General features: G+C 43.4%; 1 protein-coding gene across 1 annotated transcript; it reads right to left on the bottom strand.

The window, feature by feature from the left end:
• Positions 1–500: 500 nt before the first annotated feature.
• CDC37L1 (cell division cycle 37 like 1) lies at positions 501–10232 on the bottom strand. The gene is made up of 7 exons (XM_042826718.1): positions 10100–10232; positions 8510–8791; positions 7705–7795; positions 3474–3589; positions 3041–3163; positions 2291–2446; positions 501–1224 (listed from the first exon to the last, which is right to left on the bottom strand). Exons 1-7 carry the CDS (start codon positions 10193–10195, stop codon positions 1123–1125), a joined length of 966 nt encoding a protein of 321 aa, XP_042682652.1. The 5' UTR covers positions 10196–10232; the 3' UTR covers positions 501–1122.
• Positions 10233–16809: the final 6577 nt, after the last annotated feature.

The following is a 16809-nucleotide window of genomic DNA, read 5'->3' as shown; positions in this document are numbered from 1 at the left end:
AAGAAAGAAAAAGAAAGAAAAAAAAAAAGCCGCACCCACTGATATTCATCAACACTTGCTAAACATTTATGGAGCTCAAACAGTGAATGCAAATACAGCGAGGCAGTGAGAGGCACTTTTCAGCTATGGTAACTGTGAGTCACCTTCAATGGTACTGATTTTTAAAAGGACTACGTGCAGGCTAGTGAAAATACAATGTACATGGTGGAGACTGTGTTGAAAAAATAGTGTTCCAATAGCTATTTTGTGGCTAAGAATGCGTTCTTTCAAATAGTGTTATTATGCTCTTTTATCTATTGCAGTTTCCACAGAAGTAAGTATGAAGCATTACTTTCAGAGCAACCTATATATTTTCCTAGCCCTGTACATAAAGTTCCCCCTGTCCCTTCATCAAATACTTCTCTCCATGCAGTGCCTTGGCTTTAAAAAAATAGTTTAAGTTTTTTTAGAAAAATGAGAACCTGAGGGCATACAGCTTGGCACTCATACATAGACAAGTGTTGATTATGTTTTAGGACAAAACCAAGTTTTAATGAAGCACAATGTGACATTTAAATCCCCTTTGTAGAGGTAGAAACCCAGTGTTTTAACCTAATCCATCCAGATATGAAATACTGATACCAGATATTGATTTATTGCTATTAGTGATAACCGAATTTGAGAGCTTATAATGTGAACAAGGTAGCGTAAATACAGTTGTGATCTCCAATTCAGAGTAAGACATCCACATCTGTAATAAGACAATAGCAGATTCTAACAAGAATCTACTGCTTCTTGTAAACATTGTATTTGTGCAGATTCTTTTATCATACTTTGATTTCTAACGTTATGAAAGGCAAGGTTAGTAGCAGAAAACACATCCAGTTTCACATTCAGCAATATGAGAACCCTGCTCTTCAAGGACAACCAAAAGACCTAGCAGCACATTTTTCAAACAATATTACAAGTTCTTCTGAATTTCCCGGGCGCGCCCCCCGCTCAACCCACCCCCCAACAAAAAACAACAACAAATCTGACACCAAAAATAAAGTGCAGTACCCAGAAAAATAAGTGTCAAGAAAATAGCCATGTTCTTTCCTTTGTTAAGAAAAAAAAAGGTACTTGGCCTCAGTCTTAACAATGCTATACTGTGTCCATCATTTTGGATTCTTCTTCATCTCTTTGTATCACAGAGTTTAAACTGCAGACATTTGTATTTATGGAACCTTGTAGATCACCTGTGTTCTGCAACAGATGAAAAATCAACAGCTTAATTCTCCACAACCGCAGGGAGAAAGGAGAACTTCTAGCTTGAAGACAGACTCTTCATATTGCCTACCTTAAGATGAGACAAACATGCAATACTAATAAAATAAGCTTACAAAAATTCATTACCCAATACTACTGCACTGTGCTAAAGTGCCTTTTTTCTTTTTTTAAAATTTAAGTTAGCACAGATTGTGTTTGGTGTATTTCTAGCACTGTAGACTGTACATTAACTAGAATTTAACTATGGAGCTTGACTGAAAAGTACTTTAATCAAATTAAAACTAAAGCTAAGTAGTTTCAACTATATCTCCTTCTCTAATATCTGATTTTCGAAGATCTTTTCAGTTGCTTCTTCATTCCAGGATATGGCCATCACTAGTAGTCTAACAAAACATGTAAGCAACCTTAAGCTTTCTTCTGTGACAACAGGCGATCTTCAGGCTTCACTTAGCTGAAGGATCCTATGAATTGCATTGATTATTTTAACCTAAAAGCCTCTTCCCCTGCTTGTGGTAAGGTGTGAATACAATTCTATCATTGCATCAGCTTTATGATGCAACATTTCTTTTTCAACAAAAATAGAAAGGTGCTGAACATTTGCTTTTCACCTTCTCCTGATGGAGAATCATAGGATCACCAAGATTGGAAAAGACCTCCAAGATCATCTAGTCCAGCCATCCACCTACCACCAACACTTCTCCACTTCTTCTAATGCCCAACCTGAACCTACCCTGGTGCAACTTGAGGCCATTGCCTCTAGTCCTATTATTAGTTACGCAGAAGAAGAGTCTGACCTCCACCCAGCCACAACCTCCTTTCATGTAGTTGTAGAGAGCTGTAAGGTCTCCCCTGATCCTCCTCCAGACAAGTTCTAACAGGTGACAGGAGTATATATATGCCTTGTATATTGATAATACTGGAAGTTATATCCTGAGTGCTCTATTCTAGGAATAATTCTCTTTAATTGCAGAAAGGTACAACTTCTCAACATAGGAATTAATCCCAATTTGGTTAAGTTCATTTCTAGAAGTAATAAACTTACCTGTGACAAAGATGTCAGCTGTTCTACAAGACTAGGATTGATAGTGGGATTATATAGTAAGATAGCCTGAAAGCTATCTGATTGCGACCAGATTCTTACTCTTGTCTTGAATGCCTCAAGTTCACTTTTAAATGCCTCAAAATAGCCTTCTCCTGTCTGCAAAAAGAAAAAATGAAGTATCCTCATTTCAAACAGATTATCTTATGAACTGCAAACCTTTTGTTTACTGAAAAAGTAATGAATGTCAGCCAAAAAACAAACAAAAAAAAAAAAGAATCATACCTAAATTTTCACTAAGACTAACTGTAGTACTTAAACACAAAAGCAAAGTCATTTATTCATCTAAAGACGTGTAAAAAGAAATCTCATTTTAGCCCTTCTTTTATTAACTTTAGAAAAACAGGTGCCTGTTCTAACATTCTGGCCAAGAGAAATGCACAAGTTGACTCAGTCTGCAGAACTTCTTAAAGGATTTGACTGAGCTCCTATTAATGTGGTATTAAGACCCATCAGACATGAATAACTGAATACAGTCAACAGCAAACCAGTTTGAGTCTTTCTACATTTCTTCTGCATTTTTAAGATAGGAATTACAGCAAAATATCTATGAAGAACTGCTAATAAAACACGTCCCCATACTACTAAGTGAATAAAATACTTAGCATCTTGCAGCTAGGAAAAAAACTACTCTAAAATACTGGTTCCTTGTAAAATGTTAAGAGTTTCTACTATCATTATACAGTCACTTACTTTGGCTTTTTGGAAAAATAGACGAAAACAACCTCTTGGATCCACATTGCAGTTTTTGGCAATTTCAATAATAAACTGCATTACTACTGCTTGGTGTGCTACTTGTTCCATCAGAGCTCTTTTCTGGGGAAAAAAAAAAAAAAAAAGAAAAAATGTTAAAAGTTGCAATTTAAATACATTTCCTGTAACTATGTTTATACAGTTCACCATTAATTTATTTCATTATCTAAAGAGATAAGAACTGAGAGCCACACAAGTAAGGGGACTGTTACTTCACTGAAACTAGACCTAATGCAACAACATTTTATGTAGCTTTTTCCTCCAATTAGAGTAAGCAAGAGGGGAACACTTGAACAGCTAATGAAGTTGGACGACTTTTCCAAAGTGCAAGTGGGAAACTGTATACTTTCAAACAATTTAAAGATTTTCATACCTGTTCAGCTTCTAGATGAAAGCACCATAACATGAGATATTTAGATGTTTCTTCACTTACAAGATATGGGTGGTCAGACAGAAACCTTTGACTATCATCCCATCTTCTCATCATACCTAATTAGAGAAACATAGGTTGAGATACTTGAAACGGATACGTGATACAATGCAGCAAATCAAACAATCTTTTGAATTGGAAGGGACCCTAAAAGGTTATCAAGTCCAACTCCCCTGCAATGAATGGGGACATCTAAATCTAGATCAGGTTGCTCAGAGCCTGGCCAGCCTGGCCTTGAATGTCTCCAGGGATGAGTCTTCCACAGCATCTCTGGGCAACCTGTTCCACTGCTCACCACCCTATTTTAAAAAACTTCTTATGTCCAATCTAAATGTCCCCTCTTTTAGTTTGAAAGCATTTCCCCTTGTCCTATCACCACAAACCCTGCTACACAGTCTGCCTCTTTCTTACATCTCCTTTTTAGATACTGAAAGGCTGCTAAAAAATCACCTCCGAGCCTTTTCTTCTCCAGGCAGAACAGCTCCAGCTATCTCAACCTGTCCCCATATGGGAGGCATTCCATCCCTTGGATCATTTCTCTGGCCTTTTTCTGGATGCACTCCAACAGGTCTATGTCTCTCCTGTACTGAGGGTTCCACATCTGGATGCAGTACTCCAGGTTAAGGTCTCACCAGAGCAGAGGAGCAGAATCACTTCCCTCAACCTGCTGGGCACACTTCTTTTGGTGCAACTCAGAATACAGTTGGCTTTCTAGGATGTGAAGGCACATTACTGGCTCAACCCCAGCTTGGCCACTCATGCTCTACCCTTATATCCCACAACTCGTAGAGATTGTGAGCATTACCATGACACAGGTGCAGCACCTTGCATCTGGATTTGTTAAACCTCATGAGGTTCACCTGACTCCATTGCTTGAGCCTGTCTAGGTCTCTCTGAATGACATGCCATCCCTTGAGCACACTGACTGCACCACACAGCTTGGTATCACCTGCAAACTTTCTGACAGTGCACTCAATCCCACTGTTGATGTAATTGATGAAGATGTTAAAGATCACCAGTCCCAATACTGACCCCTGAAGGACACCACTTGTTACTAGTCTCCCATCATTACATTAAGGTATTGACCACTACTCTGTGGTCATACCCACCAACATACCCACATACTGTGGGTATGATCTCACGATCAGTTACTTGACCACTGAACAATCCATCCATCATATCTTTCCAGTTTGGAGAAGGATGTTATGGGGAACGTTGTCAAAGGCCTTACTGAAGTCCACACAGATGACAGCAATGGCTCCACATCTATTGATGCAGCTACACCATCATAAAAAGTAATGAAGTTTATCAGGCATAACGTGCCCTTGGAGAAGCCGTGCTGGCTGTCTCATATCACTTCCCTCTCTGCCACATGCCTTAGCATAGCTTCCAGAAGGACCTGTTCCATCATTTTTCCCAGCAATGAGCTGAGACTACAGGTTGGTAGTTCTCTGGGTCATCTGTTCTACCTTTCTTAAAAATGAATACAGCATACAGTTCTTTGCAGACACTGCAGTCTTCACCTAACGGCCATGACTTATCAAATATCATTGAGAGACAGGCTTGGTGACTGTCAGTAAATTCTCTCAGGACTCTGTGAAACATCTTACCAAGACCCATATAGTTACGGATGTTCACGTTTCTCAGTTGGTCATGAAACTGATCTTCATGTACAGTAGGAGGGGCATCACTCCCACAGTTGCCACCTACTGAACCATCCACACAAGAGCTATGTGTAGAGCACACACTAGTGAAAACTTATTATTAAGCAAAGTTATTCAGTACGTCAGCTTTCTCCTTGCCTGTTGTTACTAGCCTGCTTTTGTTGCTCACTAGGGAGTGCATGCCCTCCTGGACTTCCCTTTTCTGGTTGATGTACCTATAGAAACCTTTCTTATCCTTCTTTGCGTCCCTTGACAAGTCCAGTTCCAGTTGGGCCTTGGCCTTCCTGATTCCACCCGTACAAAGCCCAGCAGCATCCCTATACTCACCCCAGGTTAGCTGTCCCTGCTTTCACTGCCTATGCATTTTCTTCTTGCTCTCCAGTTTGACCACCAGGTCTCAGTTCAGCCACACCTGTCTCTTGCCTTCCTTTCCTGACTTGCTACACCTGGGGATTGAGAGCTCTTGTGGCCTAAAGAAAGCTTCCTTAAACACCTGCCATGTCTGCTCTGCTCCCTTGTCCTTAAGGGCAGATTCCTAGGGGGTTTTGTTGACTAACTCCCTGAAGAGTTAGAATTTGGCTTTTCTGAAATCAAGCTTGCAGTAAGTCTCAAGTAAGCTACTTGCATTTACACCCCCTGTAGAGAATCACAGTTGCATCCCCAAGGATCATTAAGTCCAGCCCTTGGTTACAAGCAGGACTACTCAAAATTCAGACCTTATGTCTGAGAGTGCTACCCAAAGGCTTCTTGAACTCTGGCAGCTTAAGGCTCGGACCACTGCCTTGGGGAACCTGTTCCTGAGCATGCTTTTGGTCAAAGAACCAATTCCCATCTTGAGCCTCCCCAGATGCAACTTCATGCTGTTGTCTGGGAACTGCTGAATCACGGCCTGAATCTCTGACTGATCACCTGAGGCAAGCAATGAGTCAGCCATGGAGAACAGGAGAAGGCAATTCTCATGTGCCACTGGAAGGGGTGGAGCCTTGCATCACCTCTCCTAGACCTATTTAAGAGCTGATTAGCAGTGGGGAAGGGTCTCTTCTGGAGATTGCTTCTCTTAGAGTCTTCTCAGTAAGCCCAGGACAAAAGTAAGCCTTCCATTTATTCTTCTTTATCGTGATAACCTGTTTAGACTAACTTTCTTGTATATTTCTTAATTATAACATCTATATATTCATTTATTATACAGTTGTTCTTCATATATCACTACCAGTCAAATAATTTGCTGCCAAGCAGTACCACATATAGAAGTTTATACTCATCTGTCAGCATATAATTATAACTCTGCTAAATATGACCTAAACTAATCTTAATTCTGATGAATAAATATCTAAGAGAAACCAATGATGGATATTTCTTTTGGCTTTCTCAGCAGCAGAGATGTTCTACATAAATTCTTTATTACATTAAAGGCAGAGCAGGATTTAGAAAAGGGGCTTAGATTATATGGCTAGTGAAGTCTATGCTACCCCTTGGCAGCAGCAAGCACAGAATGAAGGAAGTAACATACTTTTTCCTAGGAACATAATTATTTTGAATTAAAACAGCATGACTTTGAATTAAAGAGGTAAAAAAAACCCCACATTCTGTAGGAAGACTGTTTCTATAATTGCTTAATCTGAATTTAGACAAAGTAACTTTGCCTAACTCTTGATTAGGAAACACAATGAAGCCAGTTTGTTCTGCTGAAATTCATAGCAGAGAAGACATCTTCTGATTATGTCATCAGTACACTTAGCAGTCCAGATGTGCGTATGGCCACTGCTATTTACATACCCATGGCAGTATTATGCCTGAACTGGAGATCCCTAGAAGCCAATTTTGTAAAACTCAGCTCATACAACCAAGTATATTTTGCCAACTCAGTCCAATTCTTGATTGTTCTGAAATTTGACATATGGCTATACTACATAATTGTCTAACAGCCTGCAACAAAAAATGGGAAGTACTTAGCAGGACCACCACAGTTTCAGATTACAAAATGAGCTCTGCTTAGAGGTTCAACAATTACAATGGAACTAAAGTGACACCTAGTGGATAGATAAATACAATTTTAACAAACAAAACTCTGTGCACATACACGCAGTATGTTTACAGATGTTTACCTTTAACAGTCATTCCCTCTGACACTTAATAACTACCAGAAAGCCACTTCTTAAAAGGAGACAGCTTCAGACAATCCTAAGCTCACTTCTATACAGGACTTATGTATGTTTCCATGTATATCCCTAACTTCTCCAATGAACAGCAAAAAAAAAAAAAAAGTTACTTAGACTTTGGTTTTAAGACCTTAGGCTTAGTTTTTAGTTAATGGTCCTACTGATCACAGGTGTTAACAAGCAGTTTACACCTTATTTCACTTTGAAATGATTATGTGTCTGATAAAATAAAGCTAGACAGTCTGCTATTCAGGTGTTCCATTTGTTAGCACCTGTTCTGTTCCTTAATGAGTAAACCTTCAAGAAGTTCGTAGAGATTTGAACCGGAAAAGTTGGAAAAAGTGCACTTACCAAAGTGTCTAATCTTTTGTTCATGTTTTTTCATAAATGACTCAGCTGCATCTTCATCTTCTGTTTCTTTTCTTTTCTGATTAATAAAACTCTGAGGAAGACAAAGACTGTAACTACTACAAATCTCCATACCTTTTTGCAATATACAGGACTATTACATGTCATCATGTTACCCTCTAAAGGAAGATTCTAATTTAAGAGTCACATCACATGCTTGAGAAGATTTTCTTTAAAACAAGCATATTGCCTAATAACAGACTTGGAAAGTTTCATCATAGTTCACTAGCCAAAAAAAAAAGTTCAGAGATAAGTCAGTACTCAGGAAGGCACACAATGATTTTTGCACAAGAATAATGTACCCTGCAACCCTGACGCAGCTAAATCAGTCAAATTATGAGATATGCTAGATGTTCTTATTTCAAATTAAGTTGTGAAAGCAAAGCAGATATTCTACTTAAAAAGAGTTTTTGCTAAATAACCTATATTGCAGTTGTCAGTATTAAAAGCAAACTGTTTTATATTTGAGAATCTTGCAGAGAAGCAGACTCTTGGTGTGAAGAAGCAATTGTTTGACCCAGTTTGGTAATGTATGTACTTTATGACCACACAAGTTCTGATCTCCACTTCTGGTAGGGAAATGTCATTTAGATGTGTAGCATGAGTGCAGCTTACTCCCTTCCATGAGGCAAAATAAAAGTAAACAAGAAAACATTTAACACGCCTTGTGATTTTGCACTAAAAACTAACAAGTGTGATGAAAAATGAGGGTACTGTATGTATTGATGCACAATGAAATAGGCCATACCTTATTAAATACCTCCTTACTAACAAGATCTGTGTTCCATAGGTCCTGTCTTTCCCCTTGGTTTAGTGCTTCTTCTTTTCTTCGCCACTCCTCCTCTCTCCATCTCAGCTCTGCAACTTCAGTCTTTGATTGAGCATGTTCTTGATCGTAGGATTCTGCATTATGCAGTGCTAAGCTACCAAGTTTTTGCTGGGCTTCTGCAAGATTCCATGTGCATTCTACAGAGTGCTTCACAAACTCTTTCTCTTTTTGGCAGGCTAATTCGATCTCTTGGCTATAGGTCTGTGAGGAAAATCAGACGTTGGTTTTCCCTCCATAAAGAGCACAAGTTCACAAATTGTATAGGAGCAGACAGGCTTAAATGCTAAAGATAAGGCTGATCTGGAAGGCATCTCAGAAGCAGCATTCTATCTGCAGGAGTGATTAAGTGTGGCTTAGTACAGGTGGGATTTTAGGATGACATTTCTTCCTCAAGCTATATTAATTTTATAAGTGTATTAGCAAAATCTTGAATCGAGTACTGCTATCAGTAATATTTATACAATCTGAAGACTATTTCTGACACAGTTGAAAGGTTCTCCTGTGATCTCCCTCTGGCTGGAATGCTAGCAACAGACAACTAAGAGAACCCTTGGATAAATACTTTGAACACACACTTCTTAGAAGTATCAGTTTTGTGATGTAAGATAACAACAGTAAAGTAACTGCCTGCATTCCAATGCGGAGTAGTTCAACAGATGGCCAACATCTTTCTTTGCACTGACAACTGAAAACAATGCAAGTTATGAAGTGGCAGAGGCCCAATGCAAGCATACTCTTTTTGATCAAATCTATCAAAGACACTGTGACTCGTAGCTAGGAGAGAACGACCTCTTCAGCACCAGCACTTACATTGCTTCCAGATGTGTGCTGGAAGTTTCTGCTCAGAAATCCAGGAGTGCTGGGAGTACACCCTCACTGTGCCTTCCCACCCCTCTCCACACATATTCATCCCTCAGCTCTCGGGGGCCACCTCATAAAGCCTGTGCTATGAAAATGTCTGACTCAGAGACAAGAAGGCCAACGCAAACTGAAAGCATACATGGGGGGAGTCTCTTCTGCCTCAAAGTTCTGTGCCAACTCTCTGGAGCGTTTCCCTTCTCACAGATGAAAACCTCGCTGTTTGGAGGACTCGGTAACGGCTGCTACGTGTGATGTAGGCTGATGACACACGAACGCACAGAACTCACGGCAATGAACTTATGGAGGCCGGCTTGCAGAAAAGCACACAGGCCACACACCCGGCGTTCAGACACTGACGAGGGCATCGCTCCGGAGCGGCTCTCCCCGCACCACTTACCAGACGTGAAACTGTTACCCGCGGGCAGCGCCGGCCGCCAGCCCCCACCCTCCACCGGCTCGCTCCGGCCCCAGGCGCTCCCGCCCGCCCCGCCCCACGGCGCGCCCCCCCGCCTTCGCGGCCGCCTCCCCCCGACAGGCCAGAGCCGGGCGGGGCGGCGGGGCCGGCGGCGCTAAAGCGCCCCGCGACGGCCGGGGAATTGCGCCACCATGGGCTGCTGCGGTGTGCGACGCCGGCAGCTCGGTGCGTACCTGCAGGCGCTGTCGGGAGCCCGGAGACAGCTCCCGCTGCTCGTCCTCTTCCACCGCGGCGCTGCCGTCCCGGTACCGCGGGAGCCACAGCGCCATCCTGGCTCCGGGAACTGCCGATCGCCGCCCCCGGCCGTTCGATAGCTCACCGGAAGCGAGGCCGCGCACCACTTCCGGCAATAGCTAGCGGGCGGCAGCGATACCGCCGCTCAGCGCCCGCCCCCGCGGTCAGTGGGCGGAGCTTTCCGCGAGCCGCGCCGCACTGCTCCGCACCGACGGGGCGATCGACCGGCAGCGACGCGCGGGAATGGCAGGAGGGTCGGCTGCCTGTTACCCCGCGTAGTGCTGCGCGTCTGCTCTCGTGGCACCCCGTTGTTGGGCGGGGGGGAGGGGGAAGAAAGGGAGAGCACCGGCACGCGGTCGCCGTGGCGATGCGGTCGGGCGGGCGTCTCGCCGAGCGCCGCCGTCAGAGGTGGTCTGCGAGCTCAGATCCGCGCGGTGAGGCCGGGTTACCGTGCCCGATCCGCAGCCCCGCGGTGCCCTTCGGTGAGAGCGCGGGGTGTCTGCAGGTCGCGTGCGAAACGCTACAGCAAAACTGTGGGTACGAGCGGGCGTTCCCTGAAAGCACCGTGTGCGTATGTTCGCGGGTGGCTCCGAAAGTGATGCCTCCTTTGTTTCCGCAGAAATGGGAGCCGATACAAAGAGCGCGATAGCTCTATTTGATAGAGCACGTTCTGAGCTAATGTTTTTCAGTTTTTCAACGTCGTCGCCACCATTACCTGCATTTTCACCAGCAATGAGTGAGAGCCTCCATGACTTGTAAAAATCTACACTGGTAGAAGTGGGTTATTGTTGCTGTCACCACTCCTAAGATGCACCACCACTGCCTCACTGTGCTCACATCCCCATAAGAGTCAGTGGGCATCTATGAATGTCTGTCAATGGGTGCCGTTTTCTTTTTCCACATGGAGGAATTCAGTGTCTGTCAATGGGCGCATTTTTTTTCCACATGGAGGAATTCAGTGACATACCTTTGCTTCGTACACTCTTCCACATCATACGACACCATTCTGTCAGACTGCCCCTCTGCAGCCATCCATTGCACAGCAACAAAATGTAAGGAATATTGGCAGGAAGGCTCACTTCTGCTGCCGTAACCCCAACATCCACCTCTGACATCTTGGGCCAGCATAATGAAATAGGTTGCATTATTTTTGAAGAAGCCCTTGTAGACATACAGACATACAGACTCTACTGACATGACTGGTGCATGTTCAGTTCTTGGAGCTTCTGGAAGATCTCAGTTTTTTAAACAACTTGGTTCTCACCTGGAATCTGGGGGGTAACAAAAAATAAGTTTGCACCTTGACAGTAAAGATCCAAGCTGGCCTTGAACACCTCCGGGGATGGGACATCTGCAGCCTCTCTGGAAGCCTGTACCAGTGCCTCACCACCCTTTTAAAAAATATCCCCCTAACATCCACTCTAAATCTCCTCTTTTAGTTTAGCTGTTTCCCCTTGTCCTATCACTATACGAGTGTGTAAGATTTCGGTCTCCCTCCTCATTTATAGGCTCCTTTTAAGTATTGGAAGGCAAGGCCACAGTGAAGTATTCACTGAGCCTTCTTTTTTCCAGACTGAAGAGACCATCTCCCTCAGCCTGTTTGGTTGTCTTCATGGTACTCCTCTATTCCTGATTCAATAGCTTCATGTCCTTGTCCTGAGGGCTCAGTCCCTGGACACAGTACTGCAGGTAGAGCCTCAAGAGGATAGAACAGAGAGGGGCAATTACCTTCCTCACTCTGCTGGCTGTCCCTTTTTTTTAAAACCTCCAGAGATGATGACTCCACCACTTCCTGGGCAGCCTGTTCCAAGGGGCTTCCACTCTCTCTGAGATGAAATTCTTCCTAATATCTAATCTTACTCCCTTGGTGTAACTTGAAGCCATTACCTCTTTTCCTGTCACTATCCATCTGGGAGAAGAGGCCTTAGTCCCACCCTAGCACAACCTCCTGTCAAGCAGTTGTGGAGAACAATAAGTTCTCCCCTGAGCCTTCTCTTCTCCAGACTAAACAATACCAGTTTATTCAGTTGCTCCTTGTAAGACTTGTGCTCCAAATCCCTCACCAACTTCATTGTCCTCTGATGTGTTCCAGGGCCTCAGTGTCTGTATGGTTAGAGAGGGGCCCAAAACTGAAAGTGTGGCCTCACCAGTGCTGGCCACAGAGGTACAATCATCTCCCTGCTTCTGCTGATTATAAGCCAGGATGCCATTGGTCTTCTTGGCCACCTTGGCACACTGCTGGTTCATGTTCAGCCAGCTGTCAACTAACATCTCTGTATTCTTTTCCTCTATACAAGTTTCCAGCCACTCTGTCCCAAGCCTGGGATGTTGTATGCGGTTATTGTGAATGAAGTGCAAGACATACGATTTTCCTGGTTTTCATTCCTGAGAATAATTGTTCACAAATGTATGTACTACCAGAAGTGCTGATGTGAATAAGGCGTGATTATAAAGTGAGGGATGTTTTCGATAGTTCTTGTGGAAGTCTAGTAAAGAGGCATGATCAAATTTTTGAGTCGAGTATCTGATTGCAGCTCTGTACCTTCCATTTGAAATTGTGCATGTAATGTGATTATGTCAAATGGAAATGGAGTTGGAAATTTACAAAAAGTGGATTTTATTCAGCAGTCTTACCCCTACTCTCAAAATGTTTTAACAAAATGGAAAGTGCTGCATATTTTTCACTGTTCGTAGGGCTGTGTTTAGCCAGTGTATCAAAATGCATAAAATTATTTGCCATAACTTGAGTTGCTATACACTATTCCTTGTGTACTACACCCTCTGCCCTGGTTTCAGCCCAGACAATGTCAGTCACACACTAATATTTGGTTGCTGCTGAACTGTGAATACATGCCTGGGGCTGGGCTGGCCCACTTGGCAGGGCAGAGCCACCATCATGATCTCCTTTTTATTAATCATTTCTGGGATGCTATCAATAGCTATACCAGATATGTCGACAAAGGTTAAGGAAAATCACGTTAATGTAACTTTTACTACTTCATACAAATCAAGATATTTATTATTATTATTATTATTTTTTGCATGGCCATTTCTTCAGTGCCATTATATTAGTTAACAATAGTTCTAATAAAAATGGCTAGTTAAGCTATATCAGTAGCAGCATTTCATTGGCTGCCATAGTGTAAAATTTGAAATTAGTGTCTTTACTCTCCTAATTTCTTCTGATGTATTTTCCTGTTTCTTTAGTTTGTCTGGCTATAGTCTGGTGAGACAAATTGATTTTACAAAAGTCCATTATTTTTATCAGGACAAATTGTATCTGCCATGCTTTCTATCCTTTGCATCAGTGCAAAACCGTCAGTGAATGGCTTAGATATTTTTTTTGTGTGCAGTCAGATTTGCTAACACGTGATTAGCTTTTATAACAGAGTCTACACTGTTACTTTAAAAAAATAAAAAAAATTGTTGAAGTGACAGACTTCTTTCAGTTCCACAATTTGTCTTTACAAAACATTCCGTAAGATGCATCAAAATTGGCAGCATGTTTTTGTACATGATATATTTTCAAATTGTAATTTTTGAAAACTGACCCATTTTTCTTACAAGTTGAGTGTAGTACTATAATATTTATCTTGACAAAAAAAGTATTAATCTGCCTATTTTTTCACTGAACAGTCTTCCTTCATCCACCATTTTAGTGTTTTTTTATTCTGTTTTGAATGACATTAGGGAGGCACGTTGTGGCTGTGGCCTATGGATAGTGAGTTGGACATACCTGGTCTAATGTCTCAAGCCTTCTATTGGCTGTAATTCAGCTTTTTTTTTTTTTTTTTTTTTTTGTTTGTTTGTTTACAACTGATAGGTAATTCTTGTTTTGTGAGTGTTTCACCAGGGTACAATTAAGTATTAGGCTTGTTCCTGGAACAGAATTGATTTAAACATTTATAGAAGATTTTGTGATCTGAAGCTGTGATGGTAATGGTTATGACACATCATCTCTCATGTGCACAGTTCTTACATAGTCTCAGAAACAGCAGCAGATTATATGAGGACAATCAGTTCCAGGTAGTGATCAGCTCTGAGGAGATGCCAGTGAATTTTGCAGAGAGTAGAGCATTATGGTGTGAGAGGGATCTTGAAATTGTGGAGACCCGAGGGTGAGGAGAGAGGCTCCTGGAGCTGCCAGAACAGTGGGGTTCAGCCCTCTTAAGAGAGAGTGGCTGACAAGGTGTGAGCAGGGCCAGGACCAGCAGTCGCCACCCCCACACATACAAAGGCAGTCCGTAGAGAGCATGAGCAACTAGGACAGGCAAACACGGCATGGCATGACAGTGAGATCATGAGGCAGCAGTTTTTGCAGCACTTGGTGCGTGCTAACAGGGCTCTGTACCTTGCTTGCAGGTTCATATCCAGAGAAGCATTCCTGATCTCTGTTGTTACTGAGGTGAGTACTCTCCTGAGGACTAAAACCAGTGGCCCTGCAGGAAAATCTTCAGAGGGGTTTTGCACTTGGGTTGAGGTAATCCCAGATATGTATACAAACTGGGAGAAGAAATCCTTGAGAGTAGTCCTGCTCAGAAGGATTTTGGGGTGCTGGTTGATGAAAAGCTTATCATGAGCCAACAGTGTGCACTTGTAGCCCAGGCAGCCAATGGTATTCTGGGTTCTGGCAGAAGACGGGTGGCCAGCAGGATGAGGAAGATGATTGTCCACCTCTGTTCTGCCCTCATGAGGCCCAGCTGGAGTATTTTGTCCAGATCTGGGACCCTCAGCTCTGGAAAGATGTGGAGCTTTTGGGGAGAGTCCAGAGGAGGGCCACGAAGATGATCCAAGGGCTAGAGCACCTCTCCTGTTAAGACAGGTTGAAGAAACTGGACTTGTTCAAGCTGGAAGAGAGAAGGCAGTGGGAAGACTAGTGGCCTTCCAGTATTTAAAGGGAGCTTATAAACATGAGGGAAATACACTTTTTTACTTGGGTAAATAGTGATAGGAGAAGAGGAAATGGTTTTAAATTAAAGGAGGAGATTTAGTTTAGATGTCAGAGGGAAGATTTTTACTGAGAGAATGGTGAGGTGCTGGCACAGGCTGCCCAGTGAAGTTTTTGCACAGATTAGATGGGTCTTTGGATAGTCTGATCTAGTACTTGACATAGCAATTGGTAACCCTGCCTGTGGCAGGGGATTGGAACTTGGTGGTGCTTGAGGTTCCTTCCAACCCAAGCCATTCTGTGATTCTACGATTCTGTGATTCTATGATTGTACGATTCTATGTCAGATACATCCAGCCAGCCAGAATTGGTGAGAAAGGAGACCTTGGTTCAGGCAGTTGGTTGCACCCAGTGCTTTGAACCTTCTTCTTGTGTTAAGGTAAGTACTTGCCCGAGGTGTATGTAAGTGGATAATCTTTTGTGACAAGTGGCTGAGTTGAAGAAAGCAGTTAAAAGGCTGCACAGCATTAGAGGTGCTGAGAGAGAGAAAGATAGCATGTTTAATAATCATACACCAGTAGTGGATAATACTGAGAAGGAGGCACTTTAGTTCCTGATGATGCACAAAAGCAAGGCTCCACTTCAGTCCTCACCTTCCTGCTTTACTACCAAAAGCAGATATGAAGCTCTTGCATATATAGACACTCATGAACAAGGTCTACAAGTAGAAATCATACTGGCTGCTTGCAGTGGACGAGTGGACAGTGAGGTGGGTTGAGAACTGGCTGACTGGCAGAGCGCAGAGGGTCGTCGTTGGTGGTACAGAGTCTGGCTGAAGACCTGTAACCAGTGGTGTCCCCCAGGGGTCGGTGCTGGGTCCAGTCTTGTTCAACATCTTCATCAATGACCTTGATGAGGGGATAGTGGCCACCCTCACTAAGTTTGCTGATGATACGAAGTTGGGAGGATTGGCTGACACGCCTGAAGGCTGTGCTGCCATTCAGCGAGACCTGGACAGGCTGGAGAGCTGGGCAGTAAGAAACCAGATGAGGTTCAACAAAAGCAAGTGTAGAGTCTTGCATCTGGGGAGGAATAATTGCATGCACCAGTACAGGCTGGGGGATGAGCTGCTGGAGAGGAGCTCTGCAGAGAGGGACCTGGGTGTCCTGGTGGATGACAGGTTGGCCATGAGCCAGCAGTGTGCCCTTGTGGCCAAAAAGGCCAATGGCATCCTGGGGTGCATTAAAAAGAGCATGGCCAGCAGGTTGAGGGAGGTGATCCTCCCCCTCTACTCTGCCCTGGTAAGGCCTCATCTGGAGTACTGTGTCCAGTTCTGGGCTCCCCAGTACAAAAAAGACAGGGATCTCTTGGAAACAGTCCAGCGGAGGGCCGCAAAGATGGTGAAGGGCCTGGAGCATCTCCCCTATGAGGAAAGGCTGAGTGAACTGGGTCTGTTTAGCCTTGAGAAAAGAAGACTGAGAGGGGATCTAATCCAGGTTTATAAATATCTGAGGTGTGGAGGCCATAGTGGTGAGGCCAGTCTCTTTTCAGTGGTACGTGGAGACAGGACAAGGGGAAATGGACATAAGCTGCAGCATAGGAAGTTCCGCACAAATGTGCGCAAGAACTTCTTTACAGTGAGGTGATGGAGAACTGGAACAGGCTGCCCAGGGAGGTGGTGGAGTCTCCTTCTCTGGAGATGTTCAAGTCTCGCCTGGACGCCTACCTGTGTGACCTGGTTAAGGGAACCTGCTTTGGCAG

Source organism: Centrocercus urophasianus, unplaced genomic scaffold (assembly GCF_019232065.1).
Source record: "Centrocercus urophasianus isolate 14NV4802_14NV808 unplaced genomic scaffold, USGS_Curo_1.0 seq_27, whole genome shotgun sequence".
NCBI classification, from domain to species: Eukaryota; Metazoa; Chordata; class Aves; order Galliformes; family Phasianidae; genus Centrocercus; species Centrocercus urophasianus.
This window is presented reverse-complemented; position numbering and strand designations above follow the sequence as displayed.

Bases quoted from the DNA above. Each gene is read 5' to 3' on its own strand.
- CDC37L1 (XM_042826718.1), bottom strand. From the start codon at position 10,195: ATGGCGCTGTGGCTCCCGCGGTACCGGGACGGCAGCGCCGCGGTGGAA. The intron at 8,792-10,099 runs GTACGCACCGAG...TTTTCCTCACAG, and splicing joins GCTCCCGACAGCGCCTGCAG to ACCTATAGCCAAGAGATCGA. The intron at 7,796-8,509 runs GTATGGCCTATT...TGTCTTCCTCAG, and splicing joins GTAAGGAGGTATTTAATAAG to AGTTTTATTAATCAGAAAAG.